Source organism: Somniosus microcephalus, chromosome 2 (assembly GCF_052327205.1).
Source record: "Somniosus microcephalus isolate GS21.2 chromosome 2, FLI_Smic_1.0, whole genome shotgun sequence".
In the NCBI taxonomy this organism is placed as follows: Eukaryota; Metazoa; Chordata; class Chondrichthyes; order Squaliformes; family Somniosidae; genus Somniosus; species Somniosus microcephalus.
This window is the reverse complement of record NC_140988.1, coordinates 391351613-391374425: the sequence shown is the minus strand read 5'-3', so window position 1 is coordinate 391374425 and position 22813 is coordinate 391351613. Positions and strand designations below refer to the sequence as shown.

The following is a 22813-nucleotide window of genomic DNA, read 5'->3' as shown; positions in this document are numbered from 1 at the left end:
CCCGTTGTGTGTGCTGCCCGGTCCAATGAGTGGGATCGGGTCTGTTAGTCACCTCTGATGACATCATTACTGCAGTTGTTTTTAAGGGGCTTATGCAACCTTAGCCTTTCATTTCTCATTTCTGCTTGGGTTTGAATGGGCCCAGGCTACAATGAGTGCTGCAAAAGCCAAGGCTACTCCATGGTTTAATGAGGACTCCCTCCAGGCTCTTGTGGCGGGAGTAAGAGGGCACAGGAAGATGCTGTTCCCTCCCGATGGCCAGAGGAAGCCTCCTCAGCAAACAAAGGCAGCCTGGCTGCACATTGCTGAGGAGGTCAGCGCAAGGTCGTTATGTACATGCACCTGGGTCCAGTGCCAGAAACGGTATAATGATCTGCGATCATCAAAAGTGAGTATCACATCACACTTACCTTCAATCTGCTTCCCTTCTCTTCTCATCACCAACACTCTGCACTGTCAGCCTGTTCCTCCACATCCCACCTTACCCTTACTTCCCTTGCACTCTTACCTATCCCTCTCTCTCTCTGTACTGAATCACTTCACCATCCTACTATGCACCCCAATTATGGATTCTTCACAGTCACTCAATCACTCTCGCTGAAACTCCACTTGTTTCCCTCCTTGCAGGAAAAGATAGCCCACAATAAGAGGGAGACAGCGAAGACAGGAGGAGGCCCACCATCCCTGTCGACATTGACAAGTGCTGAGGAGGCTGTGCACGAGATCGTGGGAGGTGACAGGGATCTAGAAGTGGGGGACGGAGAGACGGGCGCAATAGAGGAAGCTGACAGAATAGATTTTCAACCCTCACATTTAGATTTCATGATTGACTGCAATGGCATATGATGTTCATAGAGATTGACTTTGGATCATCTGCACAATAGGATGTGTCTGCTACCTAAAAATCAGATGTCTAACTCATGCCTTTACTCTCTCACAGGACCATCAAGAGCCCCCCTCCTCACTGTCCATGAGGAAGAGTCGGACGACTCCTCAGAGGAACCTGCAGCCTCTGAGGGAGCAGCGTCACCAACACTCAGCACACCCAGCACCAGTGCAGATACGCACACCTCGGCGGGTCTTTTGCGACATAGAGTAGTGTTGTCACCTGGGGTATCACAGCTCACAAGTGAGCATCAGCAGATGGTGGAGACAGGAACAGCAGTGGAGAGTCCTTGTCAGAAGTCGCAGGATGCTCCTCGCTCTGTTCAGCTGCATGTGGACCCTGTTCCTCTGGGACCATCCAGAAAGAGAGCGGTGCTGGAACTCCACGAACAAGTGCAGGAGTCTCTGACAGGGTTTACCTCCAGGGTAACTGCGAGTGTGCAGAGAATGGAGGAGTCCATCTCTAACATGAGCAGTGCCTTTGTGGAGGCAATGGCGCATGAACGTTCCACCATGGAGAGGGTGGCAACCGCCATGGAGGACATAAATCGCCAGACACACGAGAACATTGTCACTCTTTTAAATAGTTGGTCTGCTATGGAAGATAGATGGACATCTATTGAGGAGAGACACCATAGGTACATGGACGACCCCGTTATGAGGACTGTCAGTACTGAGACGAGTCCTCATGGCCCCGCTGATGTGCAGCAAGGTGCTCTCCAGCCAATTGCTAGCACTGAAGTGCGGCTCACCCATGAGGAAGTGTAGACTCCTCTCCAAGCGCTTACACGACCATGCCACTGCGGTGCCCTCGGTCAGAGCCCCAGTGTCCTCACCCAACTGAGATGGCTGTCTCAGCCCCTGCACAGCCGCAGGAAGAGCAAAATGTGGAGGAACCCTCTCAGGCTCCCAAACCCAGACAACGCCCGCCAAAGGCATCTACGCAGGCACAGCATCAAAGTGAGCAAGGTGCCTCTACATCTGCTAAAGCCACATGGGAAGCACCACGTAGAAGCACGTGTAAGAGGAAGCTAACATACAAATAGTCACACGAGTAGTCACTTGGGTGTTTTGTTCTGTTGTATATTTTCGATTGTCATCCTTTTGTGATGATATTAAACAAAAGTGATGGCAAACATAGAAACATAGAAAAATAGGAGCAGGAGTTGGCCGTTCAGCCCTTCAAGCCTGCTCCGCCATTCAATGGCCCAGAAATTCGGGTCGGGAGCTTCCCGCGGGTGCAAGCCCCTGACCTGCACTTACCTAGCACGCCGGCCGTTGTGCTGTGGGCCCGCGTGGGATTCCAATCCTGGGCCTCCTCCAACTGCCGGCGCGCCGCGCTTGCATATCCCAGGGGCGCAGTTAGTTCGAAGCATCCCCTGGGATCACGTGGGCCATGGAGAGCCAATGGTAGCAGAGAATGCTTCATTCATAAAATTGACAGGAAGAGCTGTCAAAACTATAAATACTATAAGCCCCAAAACATAACTAAAGTTCAAATAATTTTTTTTTTTAAATCACATTTTTAAAATAACTATAAATTACATAAAATAACTATTTTGAACAATAATTTAAATTTTTGAAAAAATGAATTACATTTTCTAACGGCTAAAAATAAACTTACCTTTCTTTAAAGTATTTAAAAATAATAAACCTGTGAAAAAAATGTTTTAATTTTAATTATTTCACCACTTAGCTTGTTAAAAGCAAGCCTTGCGCCTGCTTTTTAAAAGTGTAACTGCTGGAGACTTACCCTCCCGGAGAAACCTGGAAAGAAATGTAAGTTCCAGGCGTACGCGCTGCCTCTCCGGTGCACGCGTTCCACCTGTCAACCCCTTCCTTTAAGGGAACGGAAGTTCCGGTTTCCCGCGCATGCGCAGTGCATGCACGAAACCGGCACTTTCGTTGGGCCTACGTGTGAGTACCCAGCGCGTACTCACCCGTGGAGACCCGAATTTCTAGGCCAATATGATCATGGCTGATCCTCTATCTCAATACCATATTCCCGCGCTCTCCCCATACCCCTTGATGCCTTTTGTGTCTAGAAATCTATCTATCTCCTTCTTAAATATATTCAGTGACTTGGTCTCAACAACCTTCTGTGGCAGAGAATTCCACAGGTTCACCACCCTCTGAGTGAAGAAATTTCTCCTCATCTCAGTCCTAAATATCCTATCCCGTAACTTGAGACTGTGACCCCTCGTTCTAGACCCCCCAGCCAGGGGAAACATCCCCCCTGCATCCAGTCTGTCTAGCCCTGTCAGAATCTAAAACGTTTCAATGAGATCCCCTCTCATTCTTCTAAACTCTAGTGAATACAGGCCTAGTCGACCCAATCTCTCCTCATACAACAGTCCTGCCATCCCAGGAATCAGTCTGGTGAACCTTCGCTGCACTCCCTCTATGGCAAGTATATCCTTTCTTAGGTAAGGAGACCAAAACTGCACACAGTACTCCAGGTGTGGTCTCACCAAGGCCCTGTATAACTGTAGCAAGACATCCTTGCTCCTGTACTCAAATCCTCTTGCAATGAAGGCCAATGTACCAGTTGCCTTCCTAACTGCTTGCTGCACCTGCATGTTTGCTTTCAGTGACTGGTGTACAAGGACACCCAGGTCCCTCTGTACATCACCATTTCCCAATCTATCACCATTTAAATAAAACTCTGCCTTTCTGTTTTTCATACTGAAGTGGATAACTTCACATTTATCCACGTTATACTGCATCTGCCATGTATTTGCCCACTCACTCAACTTGTCTAAATCGCTTTGAAGCCTCTTTGCATCCTCCTCACAACTCACAATCCCACCTAGTTTCGTGTTGTCAGCAAACTTGGAAATATTACATTTGGTTCCCTCATCCAAATCATTGATATATATTGTGAATAGCTGGGGCCCAAGCACTGATCCCTGCGGTACCCCACTAGATTCACCAGGCTGATACCTGGGATGGCAGGAATGACGTATGAGCAGAGATTGTGTCAATTGGGCTTATACTCACTGGAGTTTAGAAGATTGAGAGGGGATCTCATCGAAACCTATAAAATTCTGTCAGGCCTGGACAGACTAGATGCAGGAAGGATGTTTCTGATGGCCGGGGAGTCCAGAACCAGGGGTCATAGTCTAAGGATAAGGGGTAAGCCATTTAGGACTGAAATGAGGAGGAATTTCTTCACCCAGAGAGTGGTGAACCTGTGGAATTCTCTGCCACAGAGGGCGGTGGAGGCCAGTTCATTAAATATATTCAAGAAAGAGTTGGATATATTTCTTAAGGCTAAAGGGATCAAGGGATATGGGGAGAAGGCAGGGACAGGGTACTGAATTTGGATGATCAGCCATGATCTCATTGAATGGTGGAGCAGGCTCGAAGGGCCGAATGGCCTACTCCTGCTCCTATCTTCTATGTTTCTATGTTTCTATGTAAGTCACCGCCTGCCACCCCGAAAAAGACCCATTTATTCCTACTCTCTGTTTCCTGTCTGTTAACCAATTTTCAATCCATGCCAGTATATTACCCCCAATCCCAGGTGCTTTAATTTTGCAAACAGTTGAAGTTCTGGCCTATGTGTTCTGGGAAATAGAAGTTGCACTTGAGGGCTCAGGGTGACTTGCATTTGTAATGATGGTGCTGAGAGTGAAAGGAAAGCACCATTTATTGGAGAGATGATGTATGGCGTGTTAAGAAGGTCAGCCACACATTCATAGCCATCTGCCGGCCACCTGTGGTTGAAGCGTAAGCTTACGCGAATCTGGCATGGATGAGTGCACCATTGATATATATTGTGAATAGCTGGGGCCCAAGCACTGATCCCTGCGGTACCCCATTAGTCACCGCCTGCCACCCCGAAAAAGACCCATTTATTCCTACTCTGTTTCCTGTCTGTTAACCAATTTTCAGCAATGTGCTCGAGTGCTGCTGCATTGGCCACATCCGGCCCCGCAAGGCATGCCTCCTCCTCTTCCTCCTCCCCCCTCTTCTTCTGAGGATGCTCTGCACTGAGCCACTTGTTCCTCAGGCAGCGCTAAGCCACGCTGCTGTGCGATGTTGTGCAGGGTACAGCAGACCACGATGATTCTGGAGACTCCAGGGCTCCACCAGATCTGTCGAGGCATCGGAATCGCATTTTGAGCAAGCCGATGATTTGCTCTATGATGCTTCTGGTGGAAATGTGGCTCAGATTGCACCACTCCTCAGCCTCCTCATCGGTGTCATGAGCCACTTTTGCAGGGAATAGCCCTTGTCTCCAAGTAGCCATCCGGAAAGTTGGGTTGGCGGATTGAACAGCTGAGGCACAGTAGACTGCCACAGGATGAATGAGTCATGGTAACTGCCAGGGAACTTGACGCAAACATGCAAAATGCCCGTCCTGTGGTTACACACCAGCTGGACATTAAGGGAGTGGAATCCCTTACGGTTGACAAATGCAGCTGAGTTGTGATGGGGTGCCCTAATGGCCACATGTGTGCAGTCTACGATGCCCTGCACCCTTGGGAAGCCTGCCATATTTGCAAAGCCAACCGCACGCGCGGTTACACTTGCTTGATCCATCGAGAAGTGGATGTAATTGTGGGCCTTTGCAAAGAGGGCTTCGGTTACCTGCATGATGCAAGTGTGTGCGGCCGATTGGGAGATGCCGTTGATGTCTGCAGCTGATCCCTGGAAGGAGCCCAAAGCAAAGAAGTTGAGTGTGGTGGTGACTTTGACAGCCACTGGTAAGGGGTGTCCACCCGCTCCTCTGGGCTCCAGGTGTTGGTGCAGCATTGCGCAGATGTCAGCAACTACCTCTTGCGAAAGTCCTTTGGCACTGCTGCTCACTCATGTTGAGGAAGCTCATCCTCGGCCTGTAAAGCCGGTGTTGGGGGTATCTCCTGCGGCGAGGTGCAGGCCTGCGCTGATGCCCTCTGCCCTGTGCAGCATCAGGAGGCTGAGGAGAAGGTTGGCGCTCCTGGTGTTGGTGCTGCTGTTGTGCCTGGTTGTGCTGCTGCTGTGGCTGCTCTTCCTCTGAATCTGACGACCAGGATGAGAGGGTATAAATGGTTCCCATACCGCTGGTATATATCTCAGTCGAGGAATGGAGGTTGTTTGCGCTCAGACAAAGAGGCCAGAGGGTATTCCAAGGAGCTCACACTGCACATGGATTTCAGCCTCAACACTCACAAGATTAGTTGAGCTGCAAAATGCCTCCCAAACCTCAAAGCACTAAGTTGTGGCCTGTGAAAGAATGAGAGATTGCAGGACCACTTTTAAGCTGCTCGAGTAGCTGGCAATAATTCAGGTCCTCGTTCAGCCTGGCTCGATTCAGCTGGCGTGTCTTTGTGGAGGCAGGCAGCATGCTGAACCTGCAGAATCTGAGCAGGCAGTCCAAATAGGATTATCCAGGCAGTTAACAAGCTGTTAACTGCCTTAACGGCCTCTCTCACCGTTTGGTGTCGGGTCAGTTCGGGAGAGGCTGACCCAACACTTGCCAAAGTCACGTGGAGGCGAGATGGTGGCGGGTTCGTAGCCCGCTGGCAATTTTTCCCAATTTTCGCAACAGACCCGCCTCCAAACCTGCCCTCTGAGGTCAATGAAATTCACGGCCATTATTTAACCTCGAGCATTGGGGCTTTGGGTGAGAGGAATGGATTGGTCATTGTAGGGAATCTTTATGGTGTTGTTGGGGGGGCTTAGTACAGCATTTGACTGCATTGGAGCAAGTTAAATAAATCTGGCAATGATGAGGCCATCCTGGGCCTCCCGGTCAGCAATGTGCACCACTGCTGGTGCCATCTGCACCTCAGGTTCCTCCTCCTTGTCTTCGACCTGCTCCTCCTCCTCTGAAGAGGCTGTGTGCTGTGCGCCATGCTCCTCCTGCTGCTCCAATCCTCGCTGCTGCGCTATGTTTTACAGCGCGCAGCAGACGACGATGATTCTGGAGACCCTGGCTGGTGTGTATTAAAGGGCTCCTCCGGATCTGTCAAGGCATCTGAAGTGCATCTTCAGCATGTCAATTGCTTCCTCTATGACACATCTGGTGGACATGTGCCTCTCATTATAACGCTCCTCAGCCTCAGTACTTGGGCTCCTCAGGGGTGTCATGAGCCACGTCGTGTCTCCAAGCTGCCAGCTGGTAAGCCTGTTTGGAGGTACGAATAGCTGAGGGAGGGTGGACTGGTGCAGCATGAAAGAGTCATGACCTGCTAGGGAATCTGGCGCACACATGCATAATCATCTTTTCATGGTTGCAGACGCACTGCACATTGAGGGAGTGGAAGCCCTTGCGGTTCACAAATACTCCTGGGTGATGATGGACTGCCTTCAGGGCGGGGGGACTGTGATATGCTCGAACATATTAACATCGAGAGGGAGGAGGTATTGGCGGTTTTAGCTGGCCTAAAAATGGATAAATCCCCAGGCCCGGATGAAATGTATCCCAGGCTGCTGTGTGAGGCAAAGGAGGAGATTGCGGGGGCTCTAACACATATATTCAGGACCTCTCTGGCCACAGGGGATGTGCCAGAGGACTGGAGAACCGCTAATGTAGTACCATTATTCAAGAAGGGTAGTAGGGAAAAACCGGGGAACTACAGGCCAGTGAGCCTAACATCAGTGGTAGGAAAATTATTGGAAAAAATCCTGAGGGACAAAATTTGTCTCCACTTGGAGAGGCAAGGATTAATCAGGGATAGTCAACATGGCTTTGTCAAGGGAAGATCATGTCTGACTAATTTGATTGAATTTTTTGAGGGGGTGACTAGGTGTGTGGATGAGGGTAACGCAGTGGATGTGGTATACATGGATTTCAGTAAGGCCTTCGATAAAGTCCCGCACAGGAGACTGGTCAAGAAGGTAAGAGCCCATGGAATCCAGGGTGCCTTGGCACATTGGATACAAAACTGGCTTAGTGGCAGAAGGCAGAGGGTGATGGTCGAAGGTTGTTTTTGTGACTGGAAGCCTGTGGCCAGTGGGGTACCACAGGGATCGGTGCTGGGTCCCTTGCTGTTTGTGGTCTACATTAATGACTTGGATATGAATGTAAAGGGTATGATCAGTAAGTTCGCGGATGATACAAAAATTGGTAGGGTGGTAAATAGCGAGGAGGGTAGCCTCAGTCTGCAGGACGATATAGATGGGTTGGTCAGATGGGCGGAACAGTGGCAAATGGAATTTAACCCGGAAAAGTGCGAGGTGATGCACTTTGGGGGGACTAACAAGGCAAAGGAATACACAATGAATGGAAAGACCCTAGGCAAGACGGAGGGTCAGAGGGATCTGGGTGTGCAAGTACACAGATCCCTGAAGGCGGCGGAACAGGTGGATAAGGTGGTAAAAAAGGCATATGGGATACTTGCCTTCATTAGCCGAGGCATTGAATATAAGAGCAAGGAGGTTATGATGGAGCTGTATAAAACACTGGTTAGGCCACAGCTGGAATACTGTGTGCAGTTCTGGTCGCCACACTACAGGAAGGATGTGATCGCGTTAGAGAGGGTGCAGAGGAGGTTCACCAGGATGTTACCAGGGCTGGAGCGCTTCAGCTATGAAGAGAGACTGGGCAGATTGGGTTTGTTTTCCTTGGAGCAGAGGAGGCTGAGGGGGGACATGATTGAGGTGTACAAAATTATGAGGGGCATAGATAGGATGGATGCTGAGGAGCTTTTTCCCTTAGTAGAGGGGTTAATAACTAGGGGGCATAGATTCAAGGTAAAGGGCGGGAGGTTTAGAGGGGATTTGAGAAAGAACTTTTTCACCCAGAGGGTGGTTGGAGTCTGGAACTCACTGCCTGAAAGGGTTGTGGAGGCAGAAACCCTCACAACATTTAAGAAGCATTTGGATGTGCACTTGAAATGCCATAGCATACAAGGCTACGGGCCAAATGCTGGAATATGGGATTAGATTAGACAGGGCTTGATGGCCGGCGCGGACACGATGGGCCAAAGGGCCTCTATCCGTGCTGTATTACTCTATGACTCTATGACATGTGTGCAGTCGATGACGCCCTGCACCTGTGGGAAGTCAGCCAGAGCTGTGAAGCCGAGCGCCTGCTCAGTAACACTGGCCTCATCAGTGGGAAAGTTGATATAATTGGCTGACTTGTGAAACTTGGCATCGGTCACCTGGGTGATGCATCTGTGGGCGGCTGACTGTGAGATCCCGCAGATATCTGCTGCAGATCCCTGGAGGAGCCTGAGGCGAAGATGTTGAGGGCAGTGGTGACGTTGACATTCACTGATAAGGAGTGTCCACCAGGACCTTTGGGCAGCAGGTCTTGTTCCAGCAAGCTACAAATGTCTCCAATGACCTGGCGCGATAGTCTGAGCCTCCAGAAGCATTGCTGCTCAGTCATACTGAGGAAACTTATCCTCTGCCTGTATACCCTGTGTTGGGGGTATCACCTCTGGCACGCTGCAGCCCTGTGGTGCACTCCTCCTGTGGAGCATCAGGTCATTGAGGAGAAGGCTGCTGTTGTGGTTGCTGCTGCTGGTGTGGCTGGTGTTTTTGGTGGTGGGGTTCATCTTGGTCCGATTCTAAGGACCAAGGTGAGACAGTATAAGTGGCACCCATGCTGATGTAGTAGATGGCGGGTAAAGTGGAGATCAGAGGGCCAATCCCTCAATGTTGTGATAGTGAGTAGCAATGTGGTGAGAGTGGTTTCCGAGGTTTCAGAAATGAGCCTTAAGCTGCAGACACTGAAATCTGTGGACAAGATGGAGTGAGCAAAAGCCTTTTCATGAGGCAAGTAATGAGGTGTAATGTTGGAGTATTTATGTGCTTTTCCCAGCTGTCAATGAATGAACTCCCCAATGGCCACTGAGCTTCTGTCTCCCCTTCACAGGCAAGGTACTCGACCTCCGTGAATCCCGTGCTCCTACAGTAAAACTTAAGAGTGATTTTAACACCAGCCTTTAAGGGTCTCTCAACAAGCACTTAATGATTTCAATGAGGTCGCCCGGCCTCTGCCGATTGGGTCCGTGTCACGCCTTCAAAGCTGCCCGCGTTAAATGCACAAGGCGATGGGATGACGGCTATTTCCGGATTTTTTACTGCCGACCCACCCCCAAATCCGCACACTCAGCAACGGGAAAATTCCGGCCAGTTTCCTGTGGAGCCAGGAGGAGCAGGAGTGCTCCTCCGACTCATAACCTGATGCCAGGAAGTATTTCCTCACAAAGAAGGGTGCTCAATACCTCGATTGGATACTGGGTAAGGTCGTGGAAGCAGAAACTCTTGAGCCATTCAAGCGCCAGTTGGATGCCAGGTGGCGCCATTGGTTCTATGGATGGATGAGCTAGATGGGCTGAATGGCCTCCCTTACCTTGTGAAATATAGAAACACACATAAATCCAGACATTGACACACTGAAGCAGGCAGACATTTAGACAAGCATACAGCAGACCAGGGATAATCCTCCACGCACATTCAGACTGACAGACCTTACAGATAGCGATAGCGAGCCCACTGAACCATGAATGTAAAAGGTCTATTTGTGTCTCCCCTACAGGGATGTATTGTGTGGAAAAATCCAGTGTAACGGCGGAGGAGCAATCCCACTCCGAGGAGGGATCGTGAGCATTGTTAGCACCTCCTTCGTTTTACAGGGTGTGAAGTATGATTGCCGAGGGACGTTTGATACTTTAGGTGATGCCAGCAGTTCTGACCTAGTTCGGCAAGGAACCAAGTGCGGAGACAACAAGGTAATCAATTCACGATCATTATAAAAGCAATATTAACTCTGGAGGAATTAGTACTGTTCCACTCTCCCCATTCAAGCTCATAGACTTCCTTCCCTCCCAGGGGTCATGCTGCCGCTCTCCCTCCCCACTCCACAGTTAAAGACGTACAGGGGAAAAATTCATTAGCGACCATTTTGGGGCGCTAACATTGCCTGGGCACTAACTTTAGCGCCCGGTGCAAGCGACCGCGAACTTCAGTTTTAGCGCCCCAAGAGGGAGGTGATGCGCTAATTCAAGCACTCCACTTACTTCTTAGTGTGCTAACCCCGAATATTGGGGCGATGCGTTCTGCAGCGCTACGCACTGGGCCACATAGCGCTGCCGCATGGAAGGGCTCTTCCCCTCACTAAAGGGGAGGGCCCCAGCCCACAACTCTGCAGGCCCCTACCTGGACCACCGGGGAGCGGGGTGCCGTGCCAGCAGCCTGGCACACAAGAGGGTTGCCAGGCTGCCAGAATGCAGCACAGACCCCGCGTTCAAAGACCCATCGGGCCGCGCCAAGTAAGTGGATGATTTTTTTTCCCCGCCCGCCACCTCCCCTTTACTTAGTGCCCCACGATCCTCCTGTTGCACTGTTCCCATCCCCTGAATCGGTCGCGGTCATCGCCTGGCGCACATTCAGGTGGTGCCGGCCATTTTTGCAAGCGGGCCGAAAACAGAGCGCTGCGCACAGTGATGTCATCATCGCCTGCGCAGTGGAGCGGGTTGCTATCAGTTACCGCTGCCGCTAAAGCTCTGAATTTAGCGGGAGTCATTAGTGGTACTGCGCCTGGGCGAAAAGTCATTGGTGCCCCGTAAGTGCCCCCGAGAGGCACTAACGGGAGGCGCTAACGTACCCAATTTCTAGCCCATATATTCTAATTCACACTGCTCCCAGCCTCCCCCATTCCCCCACTCTACCACCTCCAACTTCTGCCCCTGCTCCCTCGCCTTCATTGCCTTTAATTTCCCACTTCCCACTCCCCTTCCTTCTCCCCTTCTCTTTCCCCCTTCACTTTCCCCTTCCTTCTCCCCTTCTCTTTCCCCCTTCACTTTCCCCTTCCCACTCCCCTTCCTTCTCCCCTTCTCTTTCCCCCTTCACTTTCCCCTTCCCTCTCCTCTTCTCTTTCCCCCTTCACTTTCCCCTTCCCACTCCCCTTCCCTCTCCCCTTCTCTTTCCCCCTTCACTTTCCCCTTCCCACTCCCCTTCATTTCCCCCTTCCTCTCCTTCATTTTCCCCTTTTATTTACCCTTCCCTCTTCCCCTCCCTCCCCCACTTTGCCCCGTCCCTCTCCCCCTCTCTCCCCTTCACTTTGCCCCTTCCCTCCTCTTCATTTTCCCCCTCACTTTGCCCCATCCCACTCCCCTCTTCCCATCACATTCCCCCTTTCCTCTATTATTCACTTCCATCCTTTTTTTAAAAATTTATTGATGGGATGTGGGCGTCGCTAGCTAGGCCTGCATTTAGTGCCCATCCCTAATTGCCCTTGAAAAGATGGTGGTGAGCCGCCTTCTTGAACCGCTGCAGTCCATATGGTGTAGGTACACCCACAATGCTGTTAGGAAGGGAGTTCTAGGATTTTGGCCCAGCGACAGTGAAGGAACGGCGATACAGGTCCAAGTCAGGATGGTGTGTGGCTTGGAGGGGAACTTGTAGGTGGTGATGTTCCCATGCATCTGCTGCCCTTGTCCTTCTAAGTGGTAGAGGTCGCGGGTTTGGAAGGTGCTGTTGAAGGAGCTTTGGCGAGTTGCTGCAGTGCATCTTGTAGATGGTACACACTGCAGCCACAGTGCGCCGGTGGTGGAGGGAGTGAATGTTGAAGGTGGTGGATGGAGTGCCAATCAAGCGGGCTGCTTTATCCAGCACGGTCGCATAGTGGTTAGCACTGTTGCCTCACAGCGCCAGGGACCTGGGTTCGAATCCGGCTCGGGTGACTGTCTGTGTGGAGTTTGCACATTCTCCCCGTGTTTGCGTGGGTTTCCTCCGGGTGCTCCAGTTTCCTCCCACAGTCCAAAGATGTGCGGGTTAGGATGATTGGCTACGATAAATTGACACTTAGTGTTAGGGGGATTAAATACGTGGGGTTACGGGGATCGGGTGGGATATGTGTCGGTGCAGGCTCGATGGGCCGAAATGGCCTCTATCTGCACTGTGGGGTTTCTGTGATTTCTGTGATTATTGAGTGTTGTTGGAGCTGCACTCATCCAGGTAAGTGGAGAGTATTCCATCACACTCCTGACTTGTGCCTTGTAGATGGTGGAAAGGCTTTGGGGGGTCAGGAGGTGAGACATTTGTAGTGTCCGCGTATCAATAACACACGGACTGCAGGAGAACGGTAATAACAGGTGTTTACTGAACAGAGGGTATGCTGGAAATAACAACAGAAAATGCTGGAAAAACTCAGCAGGTCAGGCAACATCCGTGGAGAGAAATTTGAGTTGACGTTTCGGGTTTGACCCTTCTTCAAAACTGGAGAGAAAAGGAACTAGATCGAAGGCAGGGCTGCGATCGGACAAAAGAATAAAAGAACCAAAAGAAGTAAAAGAGATTAGAAGCTAGACGAGATGGTAATAGGCTGGGATTAGGTGTAAAGTGTACTGGCAGGGCAAAAGATAGCTGATCAAACACGAGAAGGGAAACTGAAAGTAATGAAGATGAACAAGGTTGAAGAGCCAAATGGAGATCCCGTCGCAGAGAAGAGCAGAACTTCTTCAAGGTAGGCATTCCTAGAAGAGGTGTGGCAGTGAACCAAACACTAGTACGATAGCAAAATACTGCAGATGTTGGAAATCCGAAATAACAACAGAAAATGCTGGAAAAACTCAGCAGGTCAGGCAACATCCGTGGAGAGAAATTTGAGTTGACGTTTCGGGTTTGACCCTTCTTCAAAACTGGAGAGAAAAGGAACTAGATCGAAGGCAGGGCTGCGATCGGACAAAAGAATAAAAGAACCAAAAGAAGTAAAAGAGATTAGAAGCTAGACGAGATGGTAATAGGCTGGGATTAGGTGTAAAGTGTACTGGCAGGGCAAAAGATAGCTGATCAAACACGAGAAGGGAAACTGAAAGTAATGAAGATGAACAAGGTTGAAGAGCCAAACGGAGATCCCATCGCAGAGAAGAGCAGAACTTCTTCAAGGTAGGCATTCCTAGAAGAGGTGTGGCAGTGAACCAAACACTAGTATGCTGGTACTGAAAGTACAGAAGCCTGCTACGGCTTTATATACAGGTGTGGTCACTGCCGGTACTACAGTATAAAAGCAGTTCTCTCTTAAAGGTACATACACAACAATTCCTCCCCTTTTAGATAAACAGTACATAACATTCATTTAACAATTAAATAATAACTAATTACAATTACAATTTTCTCTGTACTATATACATCAACTGAAGTAATCATTTATAAATTCAGTCTTTGAGGAGGCTTCCTGATCCTGTCTGGATAGCGCCTTTCTCGAGTATCCTGTTCTTGCGGCGGAGTCGATTCTGGCTCATTGTCATTGGTTGGTTCGTCAGCTTCCAATACCACTGATTCTGAGGTAGACGCAATCTGTACTTCGGGTTCATCACCAGGTGCGCATGCTCGTGGTATGGGTTTGACTTGTTCCTGTGACTCTAGAATCTGGTCAGCATGGCATCTCACGATGCTCTCTCCAACGTCCACTGTGTACATTAGTGGTCCCTGTTGTGTGCATATCGTTCCTGGCTGCCATTTTACTGTTCGGTAGTTGCGGGCCAAGACTGGTTGCCCTATCTTGAAGCTCCTGGTTGGCTTCTCATTGATGTGCTGGAATTGCTTATCCTCAACATCTCGTCTTATGTTTGGTTTGAGCAAATCCAGGCGACATCTTAACCTTCGGTTAAAGAACATTATGGCTTGGTTGGTGACTGCATGTGTCGCATTGCGGTAAGCAAACAAGAAATTATCCACAATAACAACAGAAAATGCTGGAAAAACTCAGCAGGTCAGGCAACATCTGTGGACAGAAATTTGAGTTGACGTTTGGAACGTCAACTCAAATTTCTGTCCACAGATGTTGCCTAAACTGCTGAATTTTTCCAGCATTTTCTGTTGTTATTTCGGATTTCCAACATCCGCAGTATTTTGCTATCGTACTAGAAATTATCCACCTTGTGTTGTAGTGGTATGTTGTCGTTATACATCGCCTTTATTGCTTTTTTAAAGGTCTGAACAAACCTCTCAGCCAATCCATTTGTGGCTGGATGATATGGGGCAGATGTGTAATGTTTTACCCCATTATTCCTCAAAAACCTCTGGAAATCCTCGGACACAAACTGTGGTCCATTGTCGGAGCAAATCTGTTCTGGCAAGCCATTCCTGGCGAAGATGGTCAGTAGGACTGCAATAGTTTTCTCCGTGGTGGTGGTGGACATTTTGATGACCTCTGGCCATTTCAAATGTGCATCCACGGCTATTAAAAACATTGAGCCCATAAATGGACCAGCAAAATCAATGTGTACCCATTGCCATGGAGATGAGGGCCACTCCGATGGGTGTAGCGGGGCCTGTGGTGGAGCGTTTTGGACTTTCTGGCATCCTGTGCATCTCTTGGTCATATCCTCGATTTCTTTATCGATTCCCGGCCACCACACAAACGCCCTGGCTAGGCTCTTCATTTTTACTCCTCCCAGATGACCCTCATGAAGCTCATTGAGCACTCTATCTCTCAACTTGGGTGGAATTACCACTCGGGATCCACACATCAAGGTCCCCCGGCACACTGACAGCTGTTCTCTCCTTGGCGAGAATGCTGGCAACAGTGAGTCGCCATGTGCTGGCCATCCCTTCACCGTCAAATAATCGACCCGAGAGAGTGTCGGGTCATTTCGGGTTTCCTTCTCTATACTTGAGTTTGTAACAGGTAGACATTCGACTATGGTCGAATGGAATATCTCAACAGGGTCCACTGCAGGTGCTTCCTCCACCGTAGGCAACGGCAGGCGCGACAGCCCATCAGCGTTTCCATGCTGTTTCATACCCTTGTACTCTATGTCGTATTGATGTGCCACTAGAAAAAGGGACCATCTTTGCAGCCGTTGCGCCGTCATCACCGGAACGCCCTTCTTTGGGTTAAAAATGGAGACAAGAGGCTGGTGATCAGTCAGTAGGGTGAATTTCTGCCCGTGCAGATAGTGATTGAACTTCTTCACCCCCCACACCAGGCTGAGGGCCTCCCTGTCAATCTGGGCGTAGTTACGCTCGGCTGAGGTTAACAAGCACGACGCAAAGGCTATTGGCCTCGCTGAACCGTCAAGGAATTTTTGTGACAGCACCACTCCAATGCCGTAGGGAGACGCATCACATGCCAACCGAATCAGTAGTGTTGGATTGTAGTGGGCCAATACTTCTTTTGAAGTGATTAGGCATTTACATTTCTGAAAGGCACGCTTACACTCATCACTCCATTTCCATGCTACTCCAGTTTGCAGCAGGGCATTCAGTGGGTGCAGAATTGTAGATAAATTTGGCAAGAACTTATGGTAGTAGCTCACCAACCCGAGGAACGACCTCAGTTGCGACACATTTTCCGGTGCTGGAGCCTTGACTACTGCCTCAATCTTGTCTGGGGACTTATGTAACTCCTCTTCATCAATCACGTGGCCACAATACAAGATTTGTTTCCTGAAAAACTCGCATTTAGGGCGGTTGGCTCGTAGCCCATATTCTTGTAATCTAGTGAGCGCCTGCTCCAGGTTGGCAAGGTGTTCACTGTCATTTTCGCCCGTAACCAGGATGTCGTCCAGATAACACTGGGTCCCTGGGATCCCTTGCAGGACTTGTTCCATCGCCCTCTGCCAAATAGCCGGAGCTGATGCTACCCCGAATACCAGTCGGTTGTACTGGTAAAGACCTTTGTGAGTGTTTATCGTGAGGTATTTTCTAGATGCTTCTTCTACCTCCATTTGTAGATACGCTTGGGCCAGATCAATCTTCGTAAAGCATTTCCCTCCAGATAGTGAGGCGAAAATATCTTCTATCCGCAGAAGTGGATATTGTACTGTGTGCAGGACTGGGTTCACAGTTACCTTAAAGACCCCACAGATGCGAACCTTCTTCGGTTCCCCAGGCATGCTGCTCAATGATTTCTTCATTACAGGAACGATGGGTGTGGCCCACTCGCTCCAGTCCACCTTGGACAGCACACCCGAACGCTCCAGACTCTCCAGCTCTGCTTCGACGGCTGGGCGGATCGTGTACGGTACCGGTCTGGCCTTAAAAAATTTTGGGTTTGCTTTATCTTCAATTTTTATCGTTGCCGTTACTCCTTTTAGAGTCCCAAGTCCTTGCTGGAACACCTCTTTCACGTCAGTTAGAATTTTTGACAGTCGTCCAGGTGTGACGTCGTCATCCTTTTTGTCAGCCACAGTTAGCGCCTGAATGGAATGCCAATCCAATTGTATTTTTCGGATCCATTCATGTCCCAATAATGGTGGTCCTCCATCTTGTAGTATATATAGATACAGTTTCTGTGTTTCCTTGCCGTTGTATTTAACGGGCACCCTTATTTTTCCTCTGGGGTACACTTTTTGCCCCGTATATGTCTTCAATACAATGGACGTGTCCTTCAAGGGTATGTGTGAGAATAGCCGCTTATAGTCTCGTCGATTCATGACTGTTAGGGCTGATCCTGTGTCCAATTCCATCTTTACTTGGGACCCTGCTATCATGAGGGTGACCCAAATGGTTCGGTGATCCTCCTTTGCGATCACGTTGTGTAACTTTAGACAACTTAGTCTCCTGCTCCCGGAGTCATTATCACTCTCCTGATCTTCTGAACTACTGTCTGTCATTTTTTTTTACTTTCTTGTACTTTTCCTTAGTAGTTCTTTTAGTGTTGGTTTTCTTTCCCGACCTGCAGACTCGTGCTATGTGTACCACTTTTCCACATTGCCTGCATACTTTGGCTTAAACCAGCAGTCCTTCTGGTCATGGGTTGTTCTGCCGCAGCGATAGCACTTTTCTGCTCCATATGCCATTTCGTTGGTGGTATATTCTTGCAGTTTCTGTTGTATTTCCGCAGCTCCCCGTGCTGCTGCTTTGTAGGATACTGCCATGCTGAAAGCCTTTTCTAGCGTAAGGTCCTTTTCCGAAAGTAGTCGTTTCTGGGTTCCTTCACTCTGGAGCCCGCAGACAAACTTATCCCTTAAGGTATCTGCCAGTCCTGCTCCGAACTGGCAGTGCTTCGATAACTTGCGTAGTTCCGTAAGATAGTCAGCATTACTCTCATCTTTGTGCTGGTTTCTTTTATGGAACTTGAATCTTTCTGCTATCAGCAGCGGTGTAGGGTTTAGATGTTCCTGTAAGATATTGACAATCTCTTCAAAGCTTTTCTCCATTGGTTTAGCTGGGGTAATTAAATTCCGCAATAGGCCGTACGTTCTCGCGCCCATCAAATTTAATAATACCGACGCCTTCTTTTCATCGGCCACCCCATTTGCCCTGCAGTACACTTCAATTCTTTCCACATACGTGGTCCAGTCTTCTATTTCGTTGTCGAAAGCAGTGATACTGCCACTCTTCGGCATCTTGGGTGGTTTAAAATGGCACCTCCCGTGCTTTTCCTTCTTCCCCAATGGATTAAAATGGCGCCTCCCGCGCTTTTCCTTCTTCCCCTTGCTGCCAATGCTGCTCCTAGTGTTCTAAATAGTAATGGCAGTGCCCCGCAGCTTCGGCACATCTCTCTTTTGTTAGTTAAATTCCTTAGTTTTATTCTTCTTCGACGCTGTCCACTGCGCGTCTCTTTTCCTTCCCCTCTTTTATTTTCTCCAACGCTGCCCGGCTCTTGAGCACCGACTGCGCCCTGTGCGCTCCACCCTCTCTCTCTCTTTTCCTTCCCAACGACGCTGCACGGCCCCCTTGCAGAGCCGCTCGATCGAGCTCAAGCCCGCCGCAGTCCGGAAGGGTCAGCGCACTACCTGCTACCAGCACGATTTGCTGGAACACCTTGACTGGGGAGCCAAGCCCAGCTCTCCACAGCTTCCCCTGCGATTCACTGAACTCCGATGGATCACTGGGCGGTTGCCCATGGTCGACGCCCGTTGCTCTGGCTTCGACCTCCAAGAAGCTTCTTTTCAGGGATGGACCCCCGTGAGGTGATGCAGTACTGCAGGTGAGTTCGAACCTGCTCGTCGCCACTGTAGTGTCCGCGTATCAATAACACACAGACTGCAGGAGAACGGTAATAACAGGTGTTTACTGAACAGAGGGTATGCTGGAACTGAAAGTACAGAAGCCTGCTACGGCTTTATATACAGGTGTGGTTGATGTAAGCCCCCAAAGTGTGGACTAAGTGATATACAAAGTCGACAACACTGGCTTGTTGTAAGAAAGACAGACCCAATAATTGAAGTAAAAACGGTTTATTCAGGCCTGGGGAGCTGTGGCTCTTGCGTCCCAACACAAGGCTCCAACTCCACCGAATCTCTTGAGGTTCACACAGTTATACAAAAATTAAGGCCCTGCCCTAGAGGCGGGGATAAGCTTATTAGCATATACAGAATTATAGTTAAATTGTAATTGTAATTATAAAACCGTGACATTCCATTCTTCCAGTCGCTTACAAATCTCACATTTCGTTATCAGTTGGTCCCGTTACTTTCTCATGACCCGGGGCCTCAACTTTATTACTTTACGATCGTCCATTTGCTGTTGTCAGATGGCTTGGTCTTGCTAAGTATTTCTCTAAGATAGTAGATCTTTCCAAAGCGGGCAATCTGCAGACTTTCTGTCTCTCTCTCTTGAATTATTTCTACAGAGCAAAAACACTTTAGTTAGTTAAAAGAATAGAACCCTGTTGAGCTTCACACTACCAAACCCTTAAGTGCAAAGGTGTCGACTCGCGTGGCCGAACCCATATATCTCTCCCTCTTTCTAAGGGGTTGTTTTGACAGTGTTAATCTCTGTTTAAACCTTATCTGGGTTTATACAATTTTTACAGACTTCTATTGTTCAACTCAGAGCACGAATTAACCTATTCCCTCCATTTTGTATATTGGTGTTACAGATGAATCCTGGTTTGTTTTACCTTATTAAATCCAATTTTTAATATCTTACTTCAGTGGTCACTGCCGGTACCACAGTATAAAAGCAGTTCTCTCTTAAAGGTACTTACACAACAACATTCGCCGCAGAATTCCCAGCCTCTGGCCTGCACCACAATCTACCCTCTTTCATTGACATCCACTCTCAATCCCTCCCCATCTATTCCTCTCACCATACAATCTCCCTCCTCCCTTCACCATAAATACTGCCCGCTCCCTCACCATACATTATTCCTCCTCCTGTCACTGCAATTCTTCCACTCCCCTCACCATTAATTATAAAGCTGGGTGGGAATGTGAGTTGTGAGGAGAATGTAGGAGATATAGCCAGGCTCAGTGAGTGAGCAAGAACATGGCAAATGGAATATAATGTGGAGAAATGTGAAGTTATCCACTTTGGTGGGAAAAATAGAAAAGCAGAGTATTTTTTAAATTGTGAGAGTTTGGGAATGTTGGTGTTCAGAGGGATCTGGGTGCCCTTGTACACAAATCACTGAAAGTTAACATGCAGGTAAGAGCAAGCAATTAGGAAAGCAAATGGTATGTTGGCCATTATTACAAGAGGATGTGAGTATAAGACTAAAGGGCCTAGAAATTCAGTATAGCCACTTTTGGGGTGGTAAAGTCGGGCGGCTGCTAAAGTTTGCGCCCGGCGCAAAGTCGAGCCCCCTTCGCCGATATTCAGTTGCATCGCCCTAAGAGGTTGCTGCTGCGCTAAAACAGGCGATGCACGACGATCATTAGGCGCTAAGCCGGCAGCCCGGGGCGCTAACACCGGAAGTTGGGCACAGGGCAGGTGCGGCGAGCTGCTGATTGCCGGCAGACACTCTGGCTCCGGTGAGCTCTTAAAGGGGGAGGGTGGATTTGTTTTTTTGACAGGCCGAGACTAGTGTATTTGTGTTTTTGGGGAGGGCTTCTCTCCATCACGTTATTGTTCCTCCTCCTCCTCCTCCTCCTCCTCCTCCCAAAGAAGGTGTGTTGCAAAACGGCTGCCTTTTCTACTGTAGGAGTGCCCTTTAATTTGCGCTCCCCGCGGCCCGCCTTGGCTGTGTACCGTTCCACTTCACAGTCGTTCGGGCCGCCAGGCGCACAATGGGGCGGCGCGAGTGAAGTTCCGGTTCCGGGCGCACAAAGGGCGTTGCACGACGAAATGACGTCATGATCTGCGCACGCAGATGAGCGCACGCAATGACTTTGCGCCGGCGCTAAATGTCTACTGAAGTTGGGGCGAGGCGCAGATCGCGCTGCGCCCGGGTGCTAAGCGCCTAGCGCTCGAGATCTACTCCTCCTAAGGCGCTAACGGCTGGCGCAGCCAACTGAATTTCTAGGCCAAGATGTCTTACTGCAATTATATAGGGCCCTGGTGAGACCACACCTGGAGTATTGTGTACAGTTTTGGTCTCCTTACCTAAGGAAGGATATATTTGCCATAGAGGGAGTGCAACGAAGGTTCACCAGACTGGTTCCTGGGATGGGGGGGTGGGGGGGATTGTCCTATGAGGAGAGATTGAGTAGACTAGGCCTATAGGGGATGGGAACCTAGGCAGGGGGATGGGAACCTAGGTAGTGGAAAAGAGGGAAGTCATATGAAGTCAGAAATAGATGGTAGAAAGGTGAGAAGCAATAAGCAAAGGAGAGAAACACAAAGGGCCAAACTAATTCATAATGAGAGTGTGAAAAAAGCAAGCCTGAAGGCTTTGTATCTTAATGCTAGAAGCATTAGGAACAAGGTGGATGAATTAGTTGTGGAAATAGAGGTAAACAAGTATGATTTGATTGGGATTACAGAAACGTGGCTGCAGGGTGGGCAAGGCTGGGAACTTAACATCCAGGGATATACAATATTTAGGAAGGATCGGCAAAAAGGTAGGGGAGGTGGGGTAGCATTGCTGGTAAAGGAGGGGATTAATGCGATGGAAAGGAAGGATATTAACTCGGATGAAACGGAATCTGTATGGGTAGAAATGAGAAATAGCAAGGGGAGGAAAACGTTAGTGGGTGTGATATATAGGCCTCCAAATAGTAATATGGAGGTGAGGGAAGGCATAAAAAGGGAAATTAGAGAAGCGTGCGATAAGAGCACAGCTGTCATCATGGGTGACTTTAATTTACATATTGATTGGACTACCCAAATTAGTAAAAATTCTGAGGAGGAGGAATTCCTGGAATGTTTTCGGGACGGTTATCTGGACCAATATGTCGAGGAGCCGACTCGAGATCAGGCCATTTTAGACTGGGTATTGTGCAATGAGAAGGGACTTATCAGCAATCTTCTTGTACGAGGCCCCTTGGGTCAGAGCGATCATAATATGATCGAGCTCTCAGTCGAGATGGAGAGTGAGGAAATTGAATCAGAGACTAAGGTCCAGAACTTAAATAAAGGGAATTACGAGGGTATGAGACGGGAATTGGGTAAGATTGATTGGGTGGTGTTTCTGGGGGGATTGACAGTGGATAGACAATGGCAAGCATTCAAAGATAGAATGGAAGAACTCCAGAACATGTTTATACCGGTTTGGCATAAAAATAAACCTAAAAAGGTGACTCAACCGTGGATAACGAGGGAAATTAGGGACAGCATAAAATCAAAAAAAAGGGCATATCAACTGGCAAAAAAAAGCACCAGACCGGAAGATTGGGGGCAGTACAGGATACAGCAAAAGAGGACAAAGGGATTAATCAGGAAGGGGAAAATAGAATACGAAAGTAAACTTGCAGCAAACATAAAGACAGACTGCAAAAGCTTTTATCGGTATATCAGGAGGAAAAGACTGGTAAAATCCCAAGTCGGTCCCTTGCAGTCCGATTCGGGAGAATATATAATGGAGAATAAGGAAATGGCAGACCAATTAAACTCATACTTTGGTTCTGTATTCACAAAGGAGGACACAAATAACCTCCCAGGAATATCGGCAAACATAGGGACTAATGAGAGGGAGGAGCTGACAGAAATTAGTATCTCTAGGGATATGGTGTTGGGTAAGTTGAGGGGACTGAAGGCCGACAAATCCCCGGGGCCTGATAAACTACATCCTAGGGTACTTAAGGAGGTGGCCCTGGAGATAGCAGATGCTCTAAGGATCATCTTCCGGAACTCCATTGACTCGGGAACAGTACCCGTGGATTGGAGGGTAGCTAATGTTACCCCAATATTTAAAAAGGGGGGTAGAGAG

The 22813-nt window shown here is 49.0% G+C and overlaps 1 protein-coding gene across 1 annotated transcript in view; it reads left to right on the top strand.

Annotated features, from left to right (window-relative positions):
* LOC147123877 (disintegrin and metalloproteinase domain-containing protein 12-like) overlaps positions 1-22813 on the top strand; it is a 503908-nt gene that overhangs the window by 429620 nt on the left and 51475 nt on the right. Inside the window, exon 16 of the mRNA XM_085967584.1 lies at positions 10367-10559. Coding sequence (XP_085823710.1) covers positions 10367-10559 — 193 coding nt within the window. The remainder of the gene's footprint in view (positions 1-10366; positions 10560-22813) is intronic.